This window comes from Symphodus melops, assembly GCF_947650265.1.
Source record: "Symphodus melops genome assembly, chromosome: 20".
NCBI lineage: Eukaryota > Metazoa > Chordata > Actinopteri > Labriformes > Labridae > Symphodus > Symphodus melops.
Genome location: NC_136710.1, coordinates 5,817,516 through 5,839,005, shown reverse-complemented (window position 1 = coordinate 5,839,005; position 21,490 = coordinate 5,817,516). Strand labels below are relative to the sequence as shown.

At 40.6% G+C, this 21,490-nt stretch overlaps 2 protein-coding genes across 2 annotated transcripts; one reads left to right on the top strand and one right to left on the bottom strand.

The window, feature by feature from the left end:
- Positions 1-2,588: 2,588 nt before the first annotated feature.
- Positions 2,589-8,030, bottom strand: slc3a2a (solute carrier family 3 member 2a). Its single transcript, XM_079371081.1, has 11 exons — positions 7,927-8,030; positions 6,685-6,889; positions 6,409-6,593; positions 5,331-5,504; positions 5,097-5,194; positions 4,848-4,987; positions 4,212-4,321; positions 3,877-4,067; positions 3,714-3,791; positions 3,407-3,626; positions 2,589-3,319 (listed from the first exon to the last, which is right to left on the bottom strand). Exons 2-11 carry the CDS (start codon positions 6,879-6,881, stop codon positions 3,180-3,182), a joined length of 1,533 nt encoding a protein of 510 aa, XP_079227207.1. The 5' UTR covers positions 6,882-6,889; positions 7,927-8,030; the 3' UTR covers positions 2,589-3,179.
- A 6,637-nt stretch (positions 8,031-14,667) lies between these two features.
- Positions 14,668-20,052, top strand: snx15 (sorting nexin 15). The gene is made up of 7 exons (XM_079371474.1): positions 14,668-14,911; positions 15,435-15,591; positions 15,722-15,837; positions 16,103-16,382; positions 16,484-16,657; positions 17,489-17,686; positions 19,486-20,052. The coding sequence occupies exons 1-7, from the start codon at positions 14,813-14,815 to the stop codon at positions 19,623-19,625; spliced, it is 1,164 nt and encodes a 387-aa protein (XP_079227600.1). The 5' UTR covers positions 14,668-14,812; the 3' UTR covers positions 19,626-20,052.
- The last annotated feature ends 1,438 nt before the right edge of the window (positions 20,053-21,490 follow it).

Below are 21,490 nucleotides of genomic sequence, written 5' to 3'. Positions count from 1 at the left end.
TAAATTCAACACTTGTTTGAATTGTTTTTAGTGACGTTTATTACATAAGTCTGGCTGTTTCTCAGCCTGATACAGAAACAGTAAGTTATTGAGAAGACCTTCATTTTGAGGCAGTCTTCAATATTTTTTTTTAGTTTGCAATTTGTTTGGTTGAAAAAAACAAACAAACAAACAAAAAAGTTTAACCTGAGAAGTAAAGTTATCGTTTTGAAAAGTCAAAAAATAAAATGGATGTTATTAATAATTTTCCTATCTGAGAAAGATGCATTACAAAAAGAGGGTATTTAAAAGTTATTTTAACTTATCAATTAAAACTGGAAAAGAAGATCAAAGAAAAAAACAAGCCAAAACAGAAGCCAAAATAAAACAAGACCATTTAAAAAATATAAATATTAAAAGGCATGGTTTTTGCACAGATAGAATGAGTACTATTAAGATAGCGAGAAGGTCGTGCTCCATGTACAGAGGCTAAAGTCCTCCAAGCTGGCAGCTTGGGTTTGAGTCCAATCTGTGGTCATTCTCCACTTACTCTCTCTCTCTCTCTCTCTCTCTCTCTCTGGTTTCAACTCTCTCAACCATCCGAACAAATAAATGCAAAAAAAAAAACCCAACCCAAAATGACTCTAATAAGATATGTTAATTAAATAAATGGCAGCTGTCTACACCAGGTGAGTCTTTTACTGTGTTTTAAAAGAGCCGAGAGTTTCAGCAGACCTTTTTCTGGGAGTCTGGTCCACATATACAGAGCATAGAAAGTGAACGCTGCTTCTCTTTAGGTTCTGACTGGGCACAGAAAGCAGACCAGTCCAGGATGACCTGATTGTTCTCGATGGTTCAAAGTTAATCAGAAGGTCAAAGAAATGTATTCCGTGCTTAACAGACCAACAAAAGTACAGAACTACTTTTTAGTTTGTATAAATCTGCATGTAGCAGGGGTATGTATATGTTTAGACTATAATAGGTATTCAATTGTTTCCATAAAAAAAAAATGCATCTTTAATGGCTGAGTTAGCATTTTGCTAATGAGTGGAGTATCTGATTTTTAACAACAATTTGAAGGTGTTAATAAAAAAACGTTGACTTTTTTAGAGGGACAGATGTGTGCGGATTACATACAGTGTTGTCTTTCAGTGTGAAACATCCTCCCATTGTCTACAGTGCCTTTTGAAAGTTAATGAAAGGTCATGCAGCTTCATGTCAAAATGATGTAAAAGGTGTATGTGCATGTCAGAGTCAGACTGAGAGACAGTCATGAGTGTACATGACAGTGGGTGAGACCGTGGTTGGGTTTCGCAGCGGCGTGGGGGTGAGCAGAGAGTGGCTGTGACGGGCTCTGATTCCCGGTATCATCAACTTCAAACCTCCCCTGTGATACCACAGAGACACGGCGGCCCCGTATTGTAACAAGACCCTGAAACTCTGTTTAGAATTTTCCTCACTTTCTGTTTGACTTCTTTGTCTAAAGGATGATTTAAATGACGTTCTAAATGGGAAATACACACACTGTAAGATCACTTCTTTACCTACGATATTTAGTGACCCAGGTCAGAAACTAACATATTTGACACTAACATGATTCTGAGAAGGTCATTCCAGCGTGCTATTGAAAAGCCGTCTGATTCCTAACGTAGTTAGTAATGTCAATTTTGGTTGGTTGGTTGTAAATTTTATTTAATTTAGCAAGAAGGGAACTGAAAAAGAGACAAGAGGACACTATCAAGGATTGATTACTATTACCTTTAAGTACAACATTTTCAGACGCTAAATGGAGGCTATTAGTCCTCATCGCAGCGACTGTGGGTTTGAATCTGATCTCGGCCCTTTGCTTTACAGAACAGAAAAGAATAAACCTTTAGTAAAAATCAGATGTGTACATTTGCCTGAGAATCTGCAGATACATAAAACTTTGAAAACATTCAGGCTGTCAATAACACAACATAGCAGCTAGGTTTAAACAAACTATACGTTGTCTTCTACTCTCTCCTCCAGACATTTCCTGTCCCTCTTCAGCTGTCCTGTCTACTAAAGGCAAAAAGACCCAAAAAGTAACTTATATTAAAATGTCGGTATGTAAAGTTAATCCTCCTGTATGCGTCAGTCTAAATGGCAGCTGCCTATGAAGCAAACTCTACTATAGTAAGCGTCTTTAATATCATTAAGTGTCTGAATAAATTATGAAATTCTGATGATCATATATTCATGTGCAAAAGTTAGACACAAAGGAGAGATCTAAAAAGGGGAAATCCAGGTTCTCGTTTTACAAGGTATTGAAGTTTTAAAAAATTCCCTGCCATTTTGGATTTATACTCAGGGATTCTGAGCGTTGTTTCTTTACAGTAGTCAGTGCCTGACCCATTAAGTAAGGTATGTGCAGTGTATTTTTAGAGTCAAGCATGAGCCGATAAAGCCCATCCGAGGTTGGTATTGAGATGTGCTTCCTCTGTGAACATCTGTGACACACTTAAACGCACACACCTGTACATGCTGAATAGAGTCAACTTCTCCTGCGATATGATCTGAAGCACAACGAGCTCGCTCTACGTCAAACACACTTCGAGCAGAATAAGAACAAGACAAAAATGCAGGAGTTGGTACAGAACTTTCGCGTTTATTCTTTTCAGTTCACAAAGACAAGACTCAATGTAGGAGCACTCTTTAAACCACTTATACGTGGACATCTTGAAAGAAACAGCCAATAAAAATACATTAAAACAACCACCAAAACAAATGAAAAATTAAATAAAAAATAAACACCCTCAGAAGAACTTCTTAAGGAATGCCCAGAACAAGAATGGAATGTCTGTCACATTTTTTTAATCAATGTGCGAGTCAAAACTCAAAAAATAATATTTAAAAAAAAAGGCTCAATTGACGAGTGCACATCTGAGGTGGCTGCATATATCCCAGAGTTTAAAAAAAAAAAAAAATTTAAAAATGTTGATCTCCATACAAACTAAAAGAATTTAAAAGTTATTAACAGCCACTATTTTGTATGGCAGACTGTCTTGTTCCCAATTTAGTTCTGACCACGTAAACTGAGAAAGAGTCATATTTCTTCCACTAAAAAGAATTGTCCTGTATCATTGCTCATCTTACTTCTAGGGATTAGGACTACCTCCAGATTCTTTTTTAAAACAACTCTTTTTTCAATGTAGCTCTACTATAATGTGGCGCCATCTTTAGGCTACATAGGGGAACTGCAGCAGGACCGCTTGTCCTGCCTCTAGAGTGATCTCATTCAGGCTGACACTAGACTCCACCTCCAGAGTTTCATCAGTTGACAGCTTCACTGTGGCCATCTCTGGCAACTCTACTCCTTCTGCGGGAATAAAGATCACGATGTTAGAAACAGAAGAAGACTTTTAAAGCATGTTATGAGGCATTCCTTTTTTAACAATGAACTTACCTGTAGGTGTGAGAGTGAATTTGAGCTTCTCAGGAGTATTTCCCCAGTTAACAGCCGTGATGTATCTTTCGCTCTGGTCCCACAGACGGAGAAAAGCGACTGATGAGTCGGAGGAGTAGAGCGAGTAGTAGTCGCCATGGAGGAGTGAGCGCTCTTTTCCTCGCAGCTCGCTAACAGTTTTGAACCACTTCTTCACGCTGAGTCGTTCTTTTCGCTCAGCCTGTTAGAGTGACAATTAAAAGACATTTTTGAGGACACTGAATAGTAGGCAACATTTTTTTGACATTTACTGTGAACACACTCGTACCTCTACAGTTTCATTGACAGCAGCTCCTGCCTCAGGTTCCTTCTCTATGCCCCAAACCATCTCAGGAGACTCTACGCCCTGGTAAGAAGACAAGGAGGGAACATTTTAATGAACCAAACATGTGCAAGGTCATTGAAACACCTGTAGTGTTCTTTTAGCTTACCTGTGCAGAAAGGCCAATCTCATCTCCGTAGGTAAACACCGGGGTTCCAGGCAGGGTCAACAGCAGGAGTTGGTAGAGACGGATCAGACCTGTTGCTTTGGAGATCTGCTCCATTTTGGCAGCACCTAAACCCCAGCCCAGACTTCTCTGCTGAGAATTAAGGACGTCCATGGCCTGGATGCGCTCCTTACCTGTACATTTTAAATCTTAAATTATTACAATAGTCTAAAATACTCAGATGAAAAAAAAGTATATAAAAAAAATAAATAAAAAATCAGCAATAATCTGAAGATTAACACTGTGCATATGCTGGAAATTCAGGCACTCCAGCCTACCTCCACTGTTTTGGGTCAGCAAGTTGGACAGGATGAGATCTGCCCCTGTGGTGTTGATGAGCAGCGACAAGTTTTCAGCTGAAATGTCTTTAGCCACACCAATCAGAGCCCTGAGAGTGAGAGAATGAAAAGACAAAAATCATGTTTTAAAACAAAGGCATACCAGGATCAGTTAATTGTGTAAATGTAAAGAGGTGAAATATTGAGGGCAGAGGGTTCTGACAGAAAAAGTCCATTTTAAATACCCCTGGCCTTCAGATGTGAATTTAGAGTCATTGTCACTAATGTAATTGGCCACAAGGTGTCGCTTTAAGACAAAAAAGTGTAAAATGCCCCCGACTGTGAAAGCCTTTGATTCCTGTCTCCCCAACTCCCAACCACAGTCCCCTGCAGCACTGGAATGTTTTCAATCTCAACCTTTTGTAGTGAAGATCTATCTGCTGACATTTTAGTGCTGCTTTGAAAATAACTTTATCAACTGTTCAAATAACATATTTACACTGACAATCATTGGATCCTCTTTACTGCAGGTAAAAGTTAAATTCATCCAGAAGTCTTATGGTATAAAAAGTCTCTTTTCTGCCGGGATCATCTCAAACAAGAGCGAAGAAAAACAGAAGAGACAATCCTATTTACTTTTTCTTGGTGTCATCTTCAGTGCGGTTGCCTATGACGGTTTCCTTCAGCTTGGACCAATCAACAGAACTTGCCGCCACAGAGATATCAGATATCTTGATACCGTCAACGCCAAGTCCTAGCCAGTACTCTGCTGCAGCCTGGAAGACAACAAGAGCACTTTAGCTTAAAAACAAACAAACAGTGCTGTGAATTAAGACTATCCATCCCACATTTAGTGCCAAGAGGCCTTGCGTCTTTGAACCCTACCTTGACTTTGTCGATGACTTCACTGTCAGCAGTGGTAGCGCTGAACCATGAAGCCTGCCTCTTGTAGTTTGGAGTCAGATCGAGCACCACAGAAATACCTGCGAGAAAAAAAATGAATGAAAAATAAAAAAAATAAGTTTTCACAAGACATGAAGCCTCGAGTAGAGTCAAATTCATTGATAATGAACTGAGAAGAAGTACACCCAAAATAACAGATTTGACTTGATGACTCACCCTTCTTTTGGGCCTTCCCCATCACAGCTTTCAGCTCCTCCAATGTACCGTGTTCTGTCTCAATTGCTTTAAGATCCAGGGTTAATGGATTGTCTTCCTGGACAGTGTGAAAGGGGCCCAGAACCAGGCCCTTCACCTTCAGCTTATTTATCTCATCCAACTTTCCTTCAAGACCTATGGGCGTAGAAAAGGAAAGGGAGGGAGGGTGTTACTTGATGTGTCAGTGCAAATTTCACATCGGGGTGAAAGACAACAGAGGGTTGGTGTGTGAAAGGTAGCAAGGGCACAGGGTTAGGAAGATGGGCAAAAAAACGTTTTGCCTGGGTGTTAAAAAACAAACGGTCCTCTCAGGTGGGAATAGAGGCAAGAGCATGTGAATGCCTCTCTCTGCACCCTCTGTTGGCCATATGGAGTCGCACCACAAGGAGGTGCTCTATGTGAAAACAGGTCACGTGTGGTTGTTGGAATTCTGCCAAAAGCCTTGTTTGAAACCCGAGTTCTCCCTGGTTACGCTCTTTGAAATACCGCAGTACATTGTTCACTTCCTTCTGCCTTCTCAAACTTAAGTAGAAAAAAGACAAAATGGAAATACATGTTTTTCTACTGCCAAGAGCATTAGAACTGTGGGGGGGGGGGGGGGGAAGCCTTAAAAAATTTAAAATAGTAATCTAATTTTAAACGAGGTCCAAGTATACTGACATGTGAGCACACTGCCAGTGAATGTACTAGGTCACTCAACCTTTAGCTCAAATCTGAGTAAGACAGATATGAAAGACATGACTCGTAGGCTTTCTATGTCCTTTAGACCTTGAGTCACACGTTGTCAGCCTAGTCAGCAGTTTGGTCTCTGTGCAGCTGAAGTAGGCGATGGAGAAAAAAAGGAAACAAAAGACCTTGTCACAAGACTTGTCCCTTGTGAATAACAGGGAGTTACAAAATCAAGACTAATTAAGGATAATCCTAGAGCCCAATTTTGGGCAATCAGCATGAAGAAAAGGGCTTCACATAAGAATTTAAAAGAGAACAAAAAATGTGTAAGATTCTCAAAAAATAAACATGTTTTACTAAAGTAGCCTACCTTTAAGTCCACCAGAGAAAGCATCAACATCACTGATCTGATACAGAGGTCCTTCATTCCACCAGTTCATCGGTGGGATGGGTTTGCAGCGGGGGGCCTGGACAATGATCACAATAGCTCCGGCTAACATTCCCAACCAGCCCAGCCAAAACAGGATGAGAAGCACCCAACGGGTTCTCACCCATCTAAACACAAGGGATAAGATTGATCTTTTTGTTTTACAATGACCACAGATTAATAACACAAAATGGATTTTTGTTTTGTGTCCAGTCTTACCCTGGAGTGCCAGCAACCCTCATGAGCTCCTCTTTGGACAGGCCGGTGAATGCCACCTCTTCCTCAGGAACTTTCACCTTCACGCTTCCATTTTTCTCTCCAGCTGCAGCCTGGCCATCACCTGTCATGGGCTGCTTCTCATGGTCCAGCTCATTCAGCTCAACTTCTTTCATGTCAACCTCTGCGTCCTTACTCATGGTCAAATCTGGAGTTTGTTAGAAAAGAAATAACAAAAGGTCAAGATTAGTTAGGCTTAGGCAGGGCAGATAGGATCCTGAACACCAATGCTTTGCAAAAAAATAATAATGTTTTTGGGCTTGAATACATGGCCACGTGACAAACGTGCTCACTTTGAGGGGAAAAAAAAAAAGATACTCTAATAGGTGGGAGTTTCTAAACATTTCCGGCCACGTGAGCTGTACAGTCACACCTTTTACAATTCTTCAGTTTTCAAAAAACTATAGAAAGACAAAGCTTGCTTCATGCCCGGTAAAAAAAAGTTACTAGATTACCCACAATGTGTATTCCTGGCATGAGCCGCTTTACAGACGTTAAAATGAGACAAAAAGGTACTAAAATTATTTGTTTAGTAGTGTTTGACTCAATGACTGACTTTATGACGAAACAGCATCTGTCAGTTTCATCACAAGCTCATCGGAAACAATTATACCTCAACAAATGTTTAATATGCCCATTTTTAAATTGCTAATCTAGGACATAATTTCCATTGATGCCGTTTAATAAAGTTAAGCAATTTATTAATAGTGTAGATATAATGCAGCCTATATTTGTACAGAAATACCGCGAACAATGTTTAATTTTCATATTCAAATATGTCACGTTTTACCAGCGTTTAACAAGCCTATTAAAAAAGCTGTTACACGTCTGTTTAAGTCTAATTAATTTGACGGTCTGTATTATTCAGGTTTGACTTTACGCGGAAAAACAGCAGAATTATAAACTTTCAACAAAGTAACTCCAGTTTTAAAGAAACTACAAAAAAAAAAACCCGGGTGTTATCGAAACCCCTAAAAGATGATTGGTAGGACTATCGTATAATTTGTCTCCCATGAAGCTGATGAAATAAAGCCGGTGACTACGTCATCACTGTCTGTTCCACGAGGCGGTAAACAGCCCTGTATCCTACTTCAAACTCATGACTCTCTAATTCACTTTCAGTCACTTAAACGGAGTATAGTTACTTTTATAGCAACAAACTAGCAGAAGTTAAACAGTCATTACCTGTAAAAAAAAACTATATTAGGTCCGTCCGTGTTCAGTCTTTGTCTCGTCGCCGGTTTATCCCTTGGTGCCTGTTAATCTGGTTACACCGGGGCTGAGTCTGTATTTGTAGTTCTCCAGGTTTCCCCGCCTACAAAGGGGACTGCCCATTATTTCTGCCTGCCTGTCTCTCTCGTTCTCTCTGCCTTCCCAGAAACCGGCTAACATTAGACCCCTGCTCCAAATGAACACTGTTAATACCACAGATTCATATTATTAGACCATGAAGCCAACTTGGACTAAAACATGTTGTTATAAAACCACTAGTTGATGTAAGAATTAATCAAGCTTGGCAACCAAATGTCAAGTAGAGCTCCTGTTTATTGCATCCTGTGACTGTATTCAGTTTGTTAAAATCTGCCCCAGTTTTGAGCAGGAAACAAGAAATGCAGGAGGCCTAATTCAGAATTATTTTACCCAAGGCGCCTATGTTTTTTTTTTAATTTTAAGGCTTAAGTATGAAGGCCAAAGAACACCACATAGAGCAGTGGTTCTCAACTAATGGGCGAGGACTCAAAAGTAGGTCGCTAAGCTGTTTTTAGTGGGTCGCTGAATGAGTGCTCGGAAAAATAAAACTGTCAGAAAGTCCATACAGCACTTTTTAAACCTGTTACATTTGTTCCTTTTTACCGTCTGAGGTCTCAAAGTGGGATTTTCTGGCACAACTTCTCTAACTAGCAAGGTATAGATAGATCACACGATCACATGTTTTGTAATAAATATATGTATCATCTTAAACACTGGGTTCGGTTATGCAAACATTACTGAGATAATACAGTCAGTCAGACTTGGTGATGACCTATTGATTGATGGATGAATTGCTTATCTATCTAGGCTCCTGGTCCGGCCTTTAACCCTCTGAGATGTTTGAGATAATTAAGATGGCCACTCTGTTCTTCAATGATCCAGTTAACTCTAACTTCACACTGTCATCATTTCCATACAAATACATGCTGGATGTTATAAGTCCTGAGGGAACAGAAGGCTATCATACTGACTTGGTACCCATTAACAGGAATGTTCATTGGGGTAAAACTAAATTAAATTAAAGGGGTCGACTGTTGTCCCACATATTCTGGAAAAAGTCATGAGAGCATGCCCAGAACACATGTAATGTAACAATGTGGCAGGAGTCTCTTTGCAACGATCATCGATCACTATCAATCTTTATCTAGTGTCTCTTTGGACCAAACGCTGTATTAAAGTGAATTACAGCGTGAGAGGGGCATATCGAGGAGGAATAAATCCTCTGTATGATTTTATGCCGAATTGCCTCTGGAAATATTTCACCCAGATCTGTTTCCCATTTATTCCAATCTCAACCCAAACCAGTAACATTGTGTGAGTTAAGCATTATTTCTCATCTAATACAACGAAGCTCTGATATTTACAGCCCTGTAGTACAATGTGCTATTACTGTGCACAAACACAGTCACATCCCCTATGATTATTTCAGTACAGTTAACCCGATTGAACAGAATCTTTGGTATATTAACAAAGTCAAACCCAAGACGATTCACTTTTTCTCATGGCGGGACTCTGATGAAATGACACATTTTTCATGTCTGTGCAAAAGACTATAACACGTCTGTACGTAAAACTTAAATAATAAGTAATACGATGTAATAATGTGATCGAGTGAACATTTCTGGTCGGCTCATCCAAAAACCCACGTCCTCCTCCTCATATGTCCGTGCGTTGTGCTCGGCAGCCTCCCCAGCTGTTGTTGACCTTTTTAGTGTCGCCATGCTTCTTGGAAGAAGCCCCTATTGAATCTCTATCACATGTTCAAGAAGCTCTGCGGTATGTTTTAGTACAACTTTCCTTCATCGTCTGAGGGTTGAAAGTGCATTTGCATTGGAATGAATTGTGATCAGATTGACCTGTTGGCTGAGAACAGAATCAAAGGCTCAGTTATTGATGATGATTGGATCACTACTTGGTCGTGTGACTGATACCATTGCTGTTTAGTTCTTCCCTTTGTTAGCTCCTGCACGCCTCCCCATCTCAGTATCTATGCCAGCTATGTTCTCTCTGTGCCTCTGATGCTCTTCAAGAAAGTTTAAACTCACATTTGAATTCAGGAAAAACGCTCCACCACTGTCTTTCTCTCTACTTTAGTGAAACGTTTCCATTGCACAGACGTGTGCTTGTTTAGTACCTCTGCATGTTTTCATCCTCTAAACGGTTGTGTGATTTCCTTTTCAATAACTTCCAATAACAACGTTTTAATGAAAGGCCAAAGAAAATAGTTTTTTCAGAAATATTAAAACAGAGAAGTCAGGCTTATGGATCCAGAATTCCCTCTTCACCTACATCCAGCACAAACGTGCAGTATGAAGCATGTCTATATTTTTATCTGGGTGCAGACCCTGTTTAGTGGGGGTTCGTGGCCTGGGGTGTGTCTATTTGTAGATCTGAGATTCTATTACTCGTAATAACCCGGTTATCTAACGCAGTGGCTCCCTAAGTGGAGGCCAAGACCTCAAAAGAGGGGTGTCGCGAGGTGCCTTCCAAAAACGGTACTAATTTAGAATTGTACATTTTACCCATTATCGTAAAAATAGATACCAAAAAAAAAGTTCATTTTCAAATCAAAGCTTATCCTCGAGTGAAATTAGAATCAGAAGAATGCGTAAAAATACTTATGACGGCAACAATGTCGGTTTCTGCTGCTCTTCACACATACAGATGAACTCACCTGTGTGTGAGGGTTGTATGTCCAGACTGCTTTGTTCTTCTTTTGTTTTCTGCTATCTGCCTAACTCCCTTCAGTGACAGTGAGGGCGTCTCGATACACTGACTACCAAAATATAAGTCATTTGGAAGCTTTTTTTCCCCCCACCTTTAAAACAAACACATTGACACTCAAGCATACACAATGTATCACACTCCGGGACATACTCTTAACACACACCATCTGTTTCTGTTTTTACCCCGGCCTGCTGATCCTCTGAGAGTTTTTTCAGGGTCAGGTTGTACCAGAGATGTTGACTGCTGGCTGATCTGAACATAGTGTGCCGTACAAGCAGGAAGTAACATCATGAGGACATGATTTGTGTCGTTCATCATTCAGTCCAATATTTCCCCAAACGGATCTGATTTCATAGGCCGCAGACAATCTAGGGAACATGTATGAGGAGACATTGATGCCAGATACACGATGGAGACACGATGAGGGAGAAAAACAAGAGACAGTTGAATCGCTCAGAGTATACAGTAAGGAGGAGTGGCTATGAAAAGGTGGAGCCTGAAGAAAGAGAGGAAGGGAGAGACACAGGGGAGGGGGGCAGGGATGTATAAACATGTTTTGGAGTTGTGGGGTAAGAAAAACGTTGGAATGCAACATGGTCTTTGGTGTAAATGTAAACATAGCACGTTGGTATGGCAGGACTGTATCAGACGCTGTGTCCCACACGTTGTCCCACATGTTGTCCCACACGTTGTCCCACACGTTGTCCCACATGTTGTCCCACATGTTGTCCCACACGAGTTCCCAAATCTCCAATTACAAGAACACACAGGAAAACAAACTGACATAGAAGATGCAGATGAAAGAAAGATCTCGAAGACTTGCTGTTTTAAATTTGTTTTCTTTATTTCAAACGAACAAAGAAAAGCTGTAATTAAAACTTTTTTGTTTTACATAACTTTGTAAGGGATTGGTGCTTTTTTACATTTAGCATCAGATAAAGGGTCTGTATCATCTAATCTGCTGTCCTTTAGAAAGAAAAGAAAGGGAGAGGTAGACCTTGAGAGAGCTGGGAAAGGAGGGCAAAGTTGCTGCATAGTTTTGCCTGTTTTCTCTCCAGTGCAGGAAGAAGAACAGACCAGGACCAGAGCACTTCATGACACTTGACTTGTGGTTCAGAGCTGCCATTTCAGCAAGACAAAGACTTGTTCCAATAGCACCACTTCAAACAGCAAGAAGGGTTGCAACTGAACTGTATATTAAAGGCCGTTAACCTGGTAATGATGAAGCCAGATACAGCTTTGTTAACACGGTGTTCGTATTGGCGTTACAAAACTACTCCTCAGATGCTCATAAGAGGCATTCACATGAATACACATGCACAGGGCCTCACTTTAAATCCTCGTCTGATCCCCTCTGAAGAGAGTTTATTTTGTCAGACAGCGTGAGCTTTGAAGAAAAAAAAACAGCAGAGCAGACCTAGACCAGTTCAGACCAGTTTGGCTGAGTTCACTTTTATCTCATTGTTTCAGGCTCACTGCAACAGTTCACAGCGTTCAGGCGGTGGAGTTCAGGGAAACGCAGCTTTCATTTAGTCTAAAAAGAGTCGTGTCTTAAAAGAAAAATAGTTGAGCCTGTTTGTTCCTCAATTGATTCCACCAGCTTTGAACCATTCTTTCCTGAAAACGGGAAGTCAGTAGCACATATACAATGTGTTTCCTGGATTACTACAAAGGTTAGGAGGAAAGCCTAATCCATTGATAACATTGCACTGATATCTAGAGAATGATTTACTGAGAGAAAGTTGAGGAAGCATGTTAAGTAATCATGCCTCACTTGAAAGGACTTTGTCATGTTGTGCAATATTATTACTTTACACATTTAAGACTCTCTTCCACCACCTGCATCGCTGTCTGTGTATTAAAGTCGTGCTCTTTGTTGTGTCTCTGTCCCCTTCTGTCTCTCTGTTGATAATATGTGGCCTGGTGTTCTCCCACACACACAAAGGACAGACTGTTCAGTGGGGCAGGCCTCGCTCTCCGACTCTTCACTTGCATGAATGGAGAGAAAGTATGGACAGAGCAAACGCTACCGACACATGAGCTTTCAAACCTCACAGAACTGTAAACACATACACTAGCAACACACGCAGGCTGATATTAGACAGCAGATGATAATACAGCAGGATAAGCGTTGACTCCTGTTAGCGTGTGGTAATGATCTCTCCTTGCATTTGCATCTCTCTCCCCCCCCCCCCCCCCCCCCCCCCTCAGTGTCCCCTTTCTCTCCCTACCAGCGCCTCTTTCTTTGAGAAGGAAACAATGGCTGTTACATGAGAATCCTGTGAGAAGAATTTCAACCAGCTCAGCTCAAAGGGGTGTTTGTTTTTTACAGTGTAGGAGAGCAGAGTGGCGCAGCGGAAGCGTGCTGGGCCCATAACCCAGAGGTCGATGGATCGAAACCATCCTCTGCTATTTTGAACTTAATGTCACAGACATATGTTATGTGTAAGCTGTTCTATGAAGAACAGTAGCACAATAGTGAACACACGTTCTGGTGATAGATGTTTGTGGTGAATACATGAAGCCCTGTGATGTGTATCTGTCACTGAGCCTGTCAGTTATTCACCAGTTAAGTCGAACACTTTACCTCAAATTAAACATTCACCTCATTTGTGTCTGGACACATTTTCCCTTCAATTTAGCAGCTAATTACCAGAAAAGAAAGCAGCGCGCCGCGTGATGATTAACAACCTGACCTTTGAGCCACAGCACGCCAACTCCCCCTCATCTCTTTCTCAAGGCTTTCAGAATCTTTTGACAAAACCTTCTTGATATTTTACTACCCTAGATATAGATCAGTTAAATCATAATGATTGTTTAATACTGGACAGGCGAGGAAGGATTGTTGCATTATCATCATATGAAGCACAGTTACAACTTCCTATTACAGTAAAGTTTGCCTCTGCTCTCTTTTTTTGTATCGTGCCAAATGAGTTAGACTCAGAACTTGATGGTCTTTTATGACTTTGGCATATTTGACTTAAAAATACATGTTTGTTGATGTATGTTTGTTATATCAGAATAGTAGCAGAAAACAAAGTTCATTGACATGTCTGACATGTCTGATGTGTCCTTGTGGCCAAGACACTGAACAACTACTATCGCTGCTTCGATGGTGATGTATGGATGTGCATGAATGGATTTATTTCAAAGAAAAAGTGTTTTGAGTAGCCAGAGGACTAGAAAAGCTCTTTTTTGCCTTTAAAAAAATCATGAAACAGTCTGTGTTTTTAGAACAACTCCCTTTCCACTACTGTTGATAATGCTGCAAATAACATGAACCTTTGCTGCCCTCTGGAGTTTTCCAAGGGTCCTTACTTCACAACAATGTACACATTACACAGAATATATAGAATATATTTAGAATATATATATTTGTATCAATCAAATCTCCATTTTGGTCAGCCTTAATGTGTATGATTCAACAGGCACTACATCATTTTTTAATCTCTGTGCTGAAATATAGCACTTGTATTTCGTTTCATAGTTCTGTTTAAGTTATGTTCACACACCTCTTAGATAATCTCTAGAGGAGTTGTCCAGTTTTTGTGTAATTAGTCATGCCAAGCCTGCCCTATATATCTGTAATGATGTACACAAAATGCACAACCCTTTTATTATAAAGTAACTATGAGTTATTGATATGCAGAGTTCATCTTCACTTCATAAGGATTTGAAATAAAAATAAAAACAGTTTGCAGACAACTTTTCTGATCCGTTGAATTTTCACTTAGCCCAATTGAGATTGTATTACTGCAACGTTATGTAGCTATGCGTTACAAATACATTTTTCAAAAAAGTTTCTAAATGTAACTCCATCAGTCTATGTATAAACCACATAGTTAGCTAAATTTAAGTCATTGTTTCTGCGCCTCAGAATAATTTAGAGACATTTCAGTATTTTACGTCGAACGTCACGCCTATGAAATAAATACGCAATCACGCACGCGTAAACGTCACGGACCAGGAAGTTAGCGAAGAGGAGGGGACAGAGGAATCACAACAGAACCACTTCATACCCTTTATACCTGGACAGCTCTGTCAGCTTTGCGCCGCCGTTTAAACGTTTCACACGCTGCCGTTTTGTTCGGATATGTCCCGAAAACCCAAAGATGAATATTACCGTTTTTTCAGCGTCACCGACCCACGCACACACGAGAAAGGACACACCGAGTACAAAGTGTCAGCAAGGGTTGGTTTACACTCCATCTATCTTTCTCCCACAGCAATAGAAACCTGTGTAATTATAGTGTTAAAATTGCTTTTTTAAAATAGTCTGCTTTAAATATGACTCGATCCTAAGCTGATAGCCTCGAACTCCTTCGTCTGTGACATCAATCAAAAGAAGCCTTGTTTGTTTGACACTTCACATTAAACTGATGCAGGACCTTTGTGTCTTTGGTCCTGCAGCTGGCTTCTTGGACAGATCCATAAACACAATGGGACCCTTTTATGTAGTTCAATGGCGCATCATGAACACTTCAGTTGTTGCAGAGAGAACTTGTGATTCAGTCCCCCCCATGACCAGACTATTATCTCGTGGTCTGTACAGGCATGCGTGTAAATGTCCTGAAAATCCCAGCTCCTTTAAGCTTAAGGTTTCATAAACCCTTGCTTATGTCTACAGTAAAATATATTCACATATTTATGATCCTTTCAAATATCTGAATCATGTAGTTAGTAAAAAATAATTTGCCTTGTTGGTTGTTTTGTAGTTCGTGTCCAAGCGTCATCCCGAAGATGTAAAGGAGGTGGTCGTGTGGAGGAGGTTCACAGAGTTGAAAAAGCTCCACGGAGAGTTGGCCTACACACACAAGAACCTGTTCAGAAGAGAGGAGGAGTTTCCACCTTTTCCCCGTGCACAAGTCTTTGGTACAGTGGATTAAGATAAAGTCACGGTTTGGCTGTGAACTACAGCCTGGTGGGGGGGAAAAAATGTTTTGGCTTTTATTTCGGGTTTTTTCGGTTTCATTGGTTATTAAAGCATCTTTATTTGTTTCAGGGAGGTTTGATGAAGCTGTGATTGAAGAGAGGAGGAAAGCTACAGAGGACATGCTTTTATTTACTACCAGAATACCTGCACTCTACAACAGCCCACAGCTCAAGGACTTCTTCAGAGTAAGACACACTCGCATTAAAAAAAGCAAAACACAGTGAATTAATTTGGATCAACTCATCTCCACATCATAACACTTTCTGTTCTCTTTTTAACACTTACACTTGCATTTCTAACTCTGATCATGGATCAGAGGCTGAATGACTTCCGCCTTTGGCCTTCTTGGATCACATATTGCAGACGAGGCACAAGAGGGGGCCTAAATATCCTGCCTTGAACTGGTGACATCTTCCTCTTTTTCTTTTTTCTTTTTTCTTTTTTTATTAGGGTGGTGAGGTCACAAGGCCTCTGGATCCAACCCCTATGTCCTCTGAGGGGACTCTTCCTCCTCCTCTCATCCCCCTTCCCAAGCGCAGGGACTCAGACTGTGAACCTGCCGAAGAGGAGGAAGGGAGGGAGGCACCAACTTTACCCCAAGACCTGGGAACCAACGTTGGATTAGAAGTGGGAGAACCGGAGGTTGCAACGGAGGCTTACAGCGAGATGGGAGGCTCCCCGAGAGAAGAGGAACAAGAGGAGCTGAGCGATACTGAGTTCAATGACAGAGGTATGACGTATAAAAAAAAAAAAATGCTTGAGGTTTCATAAGTCTAGACTTGACTTTATTTTTCTGTTTGATCTTGATTTGATTCATGTTGCTACTTCCAGTCCCGTCACCAGAGCCATCCCCGGTGAGAAAACACCAATCACAAGAGTCCCAGGAAGAGTTTGACTCCCTGTTCGACTGTGTAGCAGCGGAACAAGTCCCGTCCCCAAAGGAGGAAGGTCCACCTCCACTATCTGACAATGACTTGGCTATCTTTGATCCCTGCCATAAACAAGGTGAAAATAAATGTCAACCGGCACATATGAAGAAAAACCACTTGATATTTTCTCTCAATTGTGTCTTTATTTATGTACAGATTCTGTTGCTGCTGCTATAAAACACCGACCTGATTAGACCTCTGCTTCCAGTTTGAGAAAACGTGCCACTTGTATGTTGAGATGACACTCTGACATCATGACTGTGAGAAAATAATGTATCTGAAAAACAGTTTTCTCGGACTGATATCCTTCTGGGAGCTGGATAATGATTGAGTTGTGCTGTCAATAAAAGTGGCTGAAAATTGTAAGAGAAAATTCAAGTGTAGCCGTGTGAGAGCTGTGAGGATGAACAGTTTAGAATTGTTCAAAGTTACTTTCAACAGACAATGACTCTCTATGCAGACAGGTAGCGTGGCCGAGCGGTCTAAGGCGCTGGATTAAGGCTCCAGTCTCTTTGGGGGCGTGGGTTCGAATCCCACCGCTGCCAAGTAGTGTTTTCAGCTGCTCTGTAAACAAATCGTTCGTCAAACAGAGAATGATGTGAGGATGTTCTTTGAGTTGAAGTTAATCCTTGGCCATTGTTAACACACGTCACTGTAAATTGCCTGGTGAAAACCAGTGTTTCCTCAAGCAGCCACCTCCCTGTGGCTACGTCACGTCAAATGAAGAGCAGCGGCAAATCTGTACATTTGAGGCTCTCAGATTGAGGGACTAGATTTCTTTTTTGCATGAATAGAAAGCAAACTCTATAAAGTGCAATATACAGAGAAAATATACAGTCTCACTTTTCTTGTTTATTTTATCGCTAAAGGGAATCCTTGTCTTTTGCTCTTTTTCTCTTGGTTTCAGATGAGTCCAATGCCTCTTGTGACTACTCTGAGTTGTTCTCATTGCCGCCATCCAGTCTGGACGGAGGTGACGTGGGTTACCTGAACCAAGCTGCAACTGAGCTTACTGCTGCTATGGAGAGGGAGAAGGAGGGAGAATTTAACTCTGCCATTCGTGGATACAGGATGGCAGTGGATATACTGATCACTGGAGTGCAGGGTGAGAAAATGTATGAAGGGACTGAGAAAGATGAGTTGGTGGAGATTCAGGGGAATGCATGGAGAGATGGAAAAATTGAAAAAAAAAATGGTGTCTCAACCTAATAAGACAATTTATTTAAAAAAAGGGGAACAAATAAAAATTGTACAGGTGAAGTTTTGTGCTGTCACAGAGTCTGAAAACATCACTGCAACACTGTGTGTGTTGTCTCTCTTCTTATTTACAATCCTCTATGATCATCCAAAACACTCTTACTGTGAAAATGGCACTTTACTTTTGTTGCTATAGTGATAGACAATGTGTTCTGCTGCCAAAACTAAGCTCCATTTGCAAAATAGACAGTTTATGGGCACAAATTATAATGTGTGTTTAACTGTAATGTCGCGCTCTAATATGCTGCTCCATCAGTATCAGTAAGTATAACTGTCTTGCACACAGCAGATGCACACATGTACACACACGCGGGAAAGTGGACACCGCACAGCAGAGCATGTGTGGTATGTCAGCATGTGACCTCATGGAAAATCAACACGGCTGTTTTGTTCCATGATTTACTGTCCTGCTTTAGCAAAGATAAAGTGTGTGTTGCTTAGCCACAGATCTCCTGTGTCACTAATGGATGATTCATTAGGTCAATGTCCTGCAGCATCTGTCAGTCACTTGTTTATATGGGTAGCGTGGCCGAGCGGTCTAAGGCGCTGGATTAAGGCTCCAGTCTCTTCGGGGGCGTGGGTTCGAATCCCACCGCTGCCAAGATGTTTTTCCAGCTCTAATGAGCTTTCCTGTAAGGATTAAATCTGTTATAAAACATGTTTGTCTTTTAAAGTTATGCATGGCATTCAAGAAAACACTCTTTGTCATGCAGGTCATGTTACATGCAGGAATTAAAGGCTGAAGGGCTTTCTTTAGATTTCTAACAGACTCCTTGAGGTAACAAGGATAAGTGGTCTAAAGCTCTCGGAAGAGATTTTAAAAAATAAAGAATCATAATCATCACAACAAACAAAACTGCTTCAGCAGGATTGTTCAAATACACCTTTTTGATTGGTCTAAAAAGTTGGACTCTTTTTTTATTTTTTATTTAAATATACAGAAATTGTAAGTCTGAGTTATGAGTCATGGTAGATATTCTACATGTACTGAGTTATTTATGGAAAAAAAAAAAAAAATCAGGAACACAACTTAAACAAAATATTGCCCAAAGATTCAAAGATAAATCTCGTCTATGTTCACTTTTTGTCAACAGCGGGGGTTTTTTTCTTTGTTTTTTTCTTCTTCTAATTCTTCATTGTAAGTCGACTTTGAGCGTGCCTCCACCCTGAGTGGTGACTGAGTTACGGTCCTACGCGTGGCTGAGCAGTCCAAGGCTCCTGTCTCTTTGGGAGTGTTGGGCTTAAATACTACTGTTACTAAGGCACTAATGTGCATTTGGTAACATTATAATGCCAATGCAATGTTAATTGTAATCTGTGCATGTGCATGTCAGCACCTAAGATGACGGGTGCATTACACCTAGCTATGAAGGAGAAGAACCTATATTCATAAATTCACTCACATTTTGTGCTGAAGATTACGCACAAAATATACGAGATGATTGGCTTTGAAAAGTAGGAAATTATGCTGACAATATTAGTTTCAATATTCGAAATGTTTATATATTTATCGATTTTTAAGGGACTTTTTTTTTTTAAATTTAGCAGGGAAAGTAGACATACATAAAAGAATAAACCTGAGTGTGATGGTGTGAGAGTAAATGATCCTGTTAACTTTGATCTTTATCTTCCTATCTGTCTATCCAGGAGATCCAGATCCCATAAGAAAAGAGTCTGTGATGAGAAGGACGGCCCAGTATCTGAAGCACACAGAGATGTTGGTCGACAGGCACTCCTCACCCACACACACTCACACGCCTACACACACACATACACAGGCCCCTTAGATGCATAAAACACAATTTTATATACCCTGTTGAACCCAAATGAAGGCAGAACAAAGACAAAGAAGCTCAGGGTGGTGACACACGCACACATATCACATACATACTGAGTTTACAAACACAAGCTCCTTCAGGTAAAAAACTAGAAACTAACAAGCACACACTCCCACACACACAAACACACAGGTACTTGTAGGTCGCACTCCAAAAATAGGAATCTCTGAAAATTTAAAGTAACTTTCTGCTTGTAACTTAATGGATTGTTCACCTCTTTTCTATCTATCCATCCATCTTGTTTAAATATTGGCCTTCTTTTTACAAAGCTTTCTTGTGAAATACAATAATGTTTAATTATATCTGTAATTTGCATTTTGCACAAAACTAATGTCTTGTTAATAAATAATTGTAATTTAAGGCAATATGATTTCTGTTTTCTTTGGGAAAGGTTTGAGGGGAACCAAGAAGATTATTTACACTATAAAATAATGATAGATAATCGGGTCTAATAACGTCAGTCAGTCTTAGCCAAAGTCATAATCACTTCCTCTGCATCTAGACTAAAACTCTGGCACCTGAACGGAATCAGGAAGTTCAGTGTTTGCAGTAGCAGAGTGGTACAGTAGGGGACACTGTTGGCTATTATACAAAATGCATAAAACTCCTCATTAGTTGTGTTGACTGCCTATAAATCAGGGAAGTGGCATCTCTCACATGAGTGAAAGTAAGTCAGTCATTTAGCTCAGCGATTACTTACAGTCTGATAAGGGAACAGGAAGTTGGACTGCGGGGGAAATTTGTCATCAGCAACGGTGATGAAATGAAACCAACTGAAGCTAAACATGTTTTCTTCTTTATTTCATTTCTTGTGTTTGCTGCAGCAAGTAGCAAGAAAGTCATTTACTGATACAAAGTATGGTTTTAATTACTTTAAAAGTACTAATACTATATGCTGTTAAAGAACAGTTCCGCAGACAGAAACATCTGTATGTGAGTGCATTATTACCAGAAATCCTAAATACATCTTTGTGTGACTGTTGTCATCCTTTGCAGCAGTTTAAGTATGCATGTTTTGATTCATATTTTGAAGTTCTCATTGTCATGTTTTACAATTTCAGAAAAGGAGAGGGTTTGTTTGAGAGCGATAACAAGAGAAGGAAATGGGGAGAAAAAGAGGATATCAGGACTGTACAGCAGAATCCCCTCTCTGGAGAGCAGAGAGAGATGGAGGGATGACTGGAAGGACAAATAGATGGAGAGGCAAAAAAAAAAAAAAAGAGTCCGGCGAGAGGAAAAAAGGGAGCAAGAGATAACAGAGGGGATGGAGGAGAGGAAAGAAGAAGGGATGTGATTAGAGGATAGGCAGAGATCATCCCTCCATTGTTATAAAGGGATGGAAAAACTGACCCTCCCTCTTCCTCTGTTTTCATCCCCCCCACCTCTTTTTTTGCATCCTTTTGTTTTGAGCATTGTGGGAAGCTTGAAGTGGATGGAGGGATGGGAGAGAAAGAGAGAGATAGCATTGCTCCGTCCTGTTATGTCTCCCTCTTTTCCTCTCCTCTCTCTCCTCTCTCTTTCTAGTGCTGCACCTGTGATACGCAGGGGATGGTGGATAGAGAGGAAAGATGGAGAGACAAAGAGATGGATGGATAGAGAGATGGAGGGATGAAACCGGGGGAAGGGAGGGGGGATGGGATGGGGGGGGGGTTAGAGTCTCGCAACATTAGCATGCTGAGAGTGTCAGCACTCTCCCTCCATCCCCATCCCTCTATCCATCCATCCCTCCCTCTGTCTCTTTCTCCTCACTGGTCATTGCAATTATACCATCAAAACACTCCAGCCTGAGAGCATAATAGCTTCCCCCAGTGTGT

What these genes read in the sequence shown, in the direction of transcription:
- slc3a2a (XM_079371081.1), bottom strand. Translation starts at nt 6,881, where the DNA reads ATGAGTAAGGACGCAGAGGTTGACATGAAAGAAGTTGAGCTGAATGAG. An exon ending in GCTGACCCAAAACAGTGGAG is followed by an intron (nt 4,068 to 4,211) that starts GTAGGCTGGAGT and finishes TAAAATGTACAG; the next exon opens with GTAAGGAGCGCATCCAGGCC. An exon ending in ATTCACTCTCACACCTACAG is followed by an intron (nt 3,320 to 3,406) that starts GTAAGTTCATTG and finishes TTATTCCCGCAG; the next exon opens with AAGGAGTAGAGTTGCCAGAG.
- snx15 (XM_079371474.1), top strand. Translation starts at nt 14,813, where the DNA reads ATGTCCCGAAAACCCAAAGATGAATATTACCGTTTTTTCAGCGTCACC. An exon ending in TCCCCGTGCACAAGTCTTTG is followed by an intron (nt 15,592 to 15,721) that starts GTACAGTGGATT and finishes TATTTGTTTCAG; the next exon opens with GGAGGTTTGATGAAGCTGTG. An exon ending in ACTGATCACTGGAGTGCAGG is followed by an intron (nt 17,687 to 19,485) that starts GTGAGAAAATGT and finishes CTGTCTATCCAG; the next exon opens with GAGATCCAGATCCCATAAGA.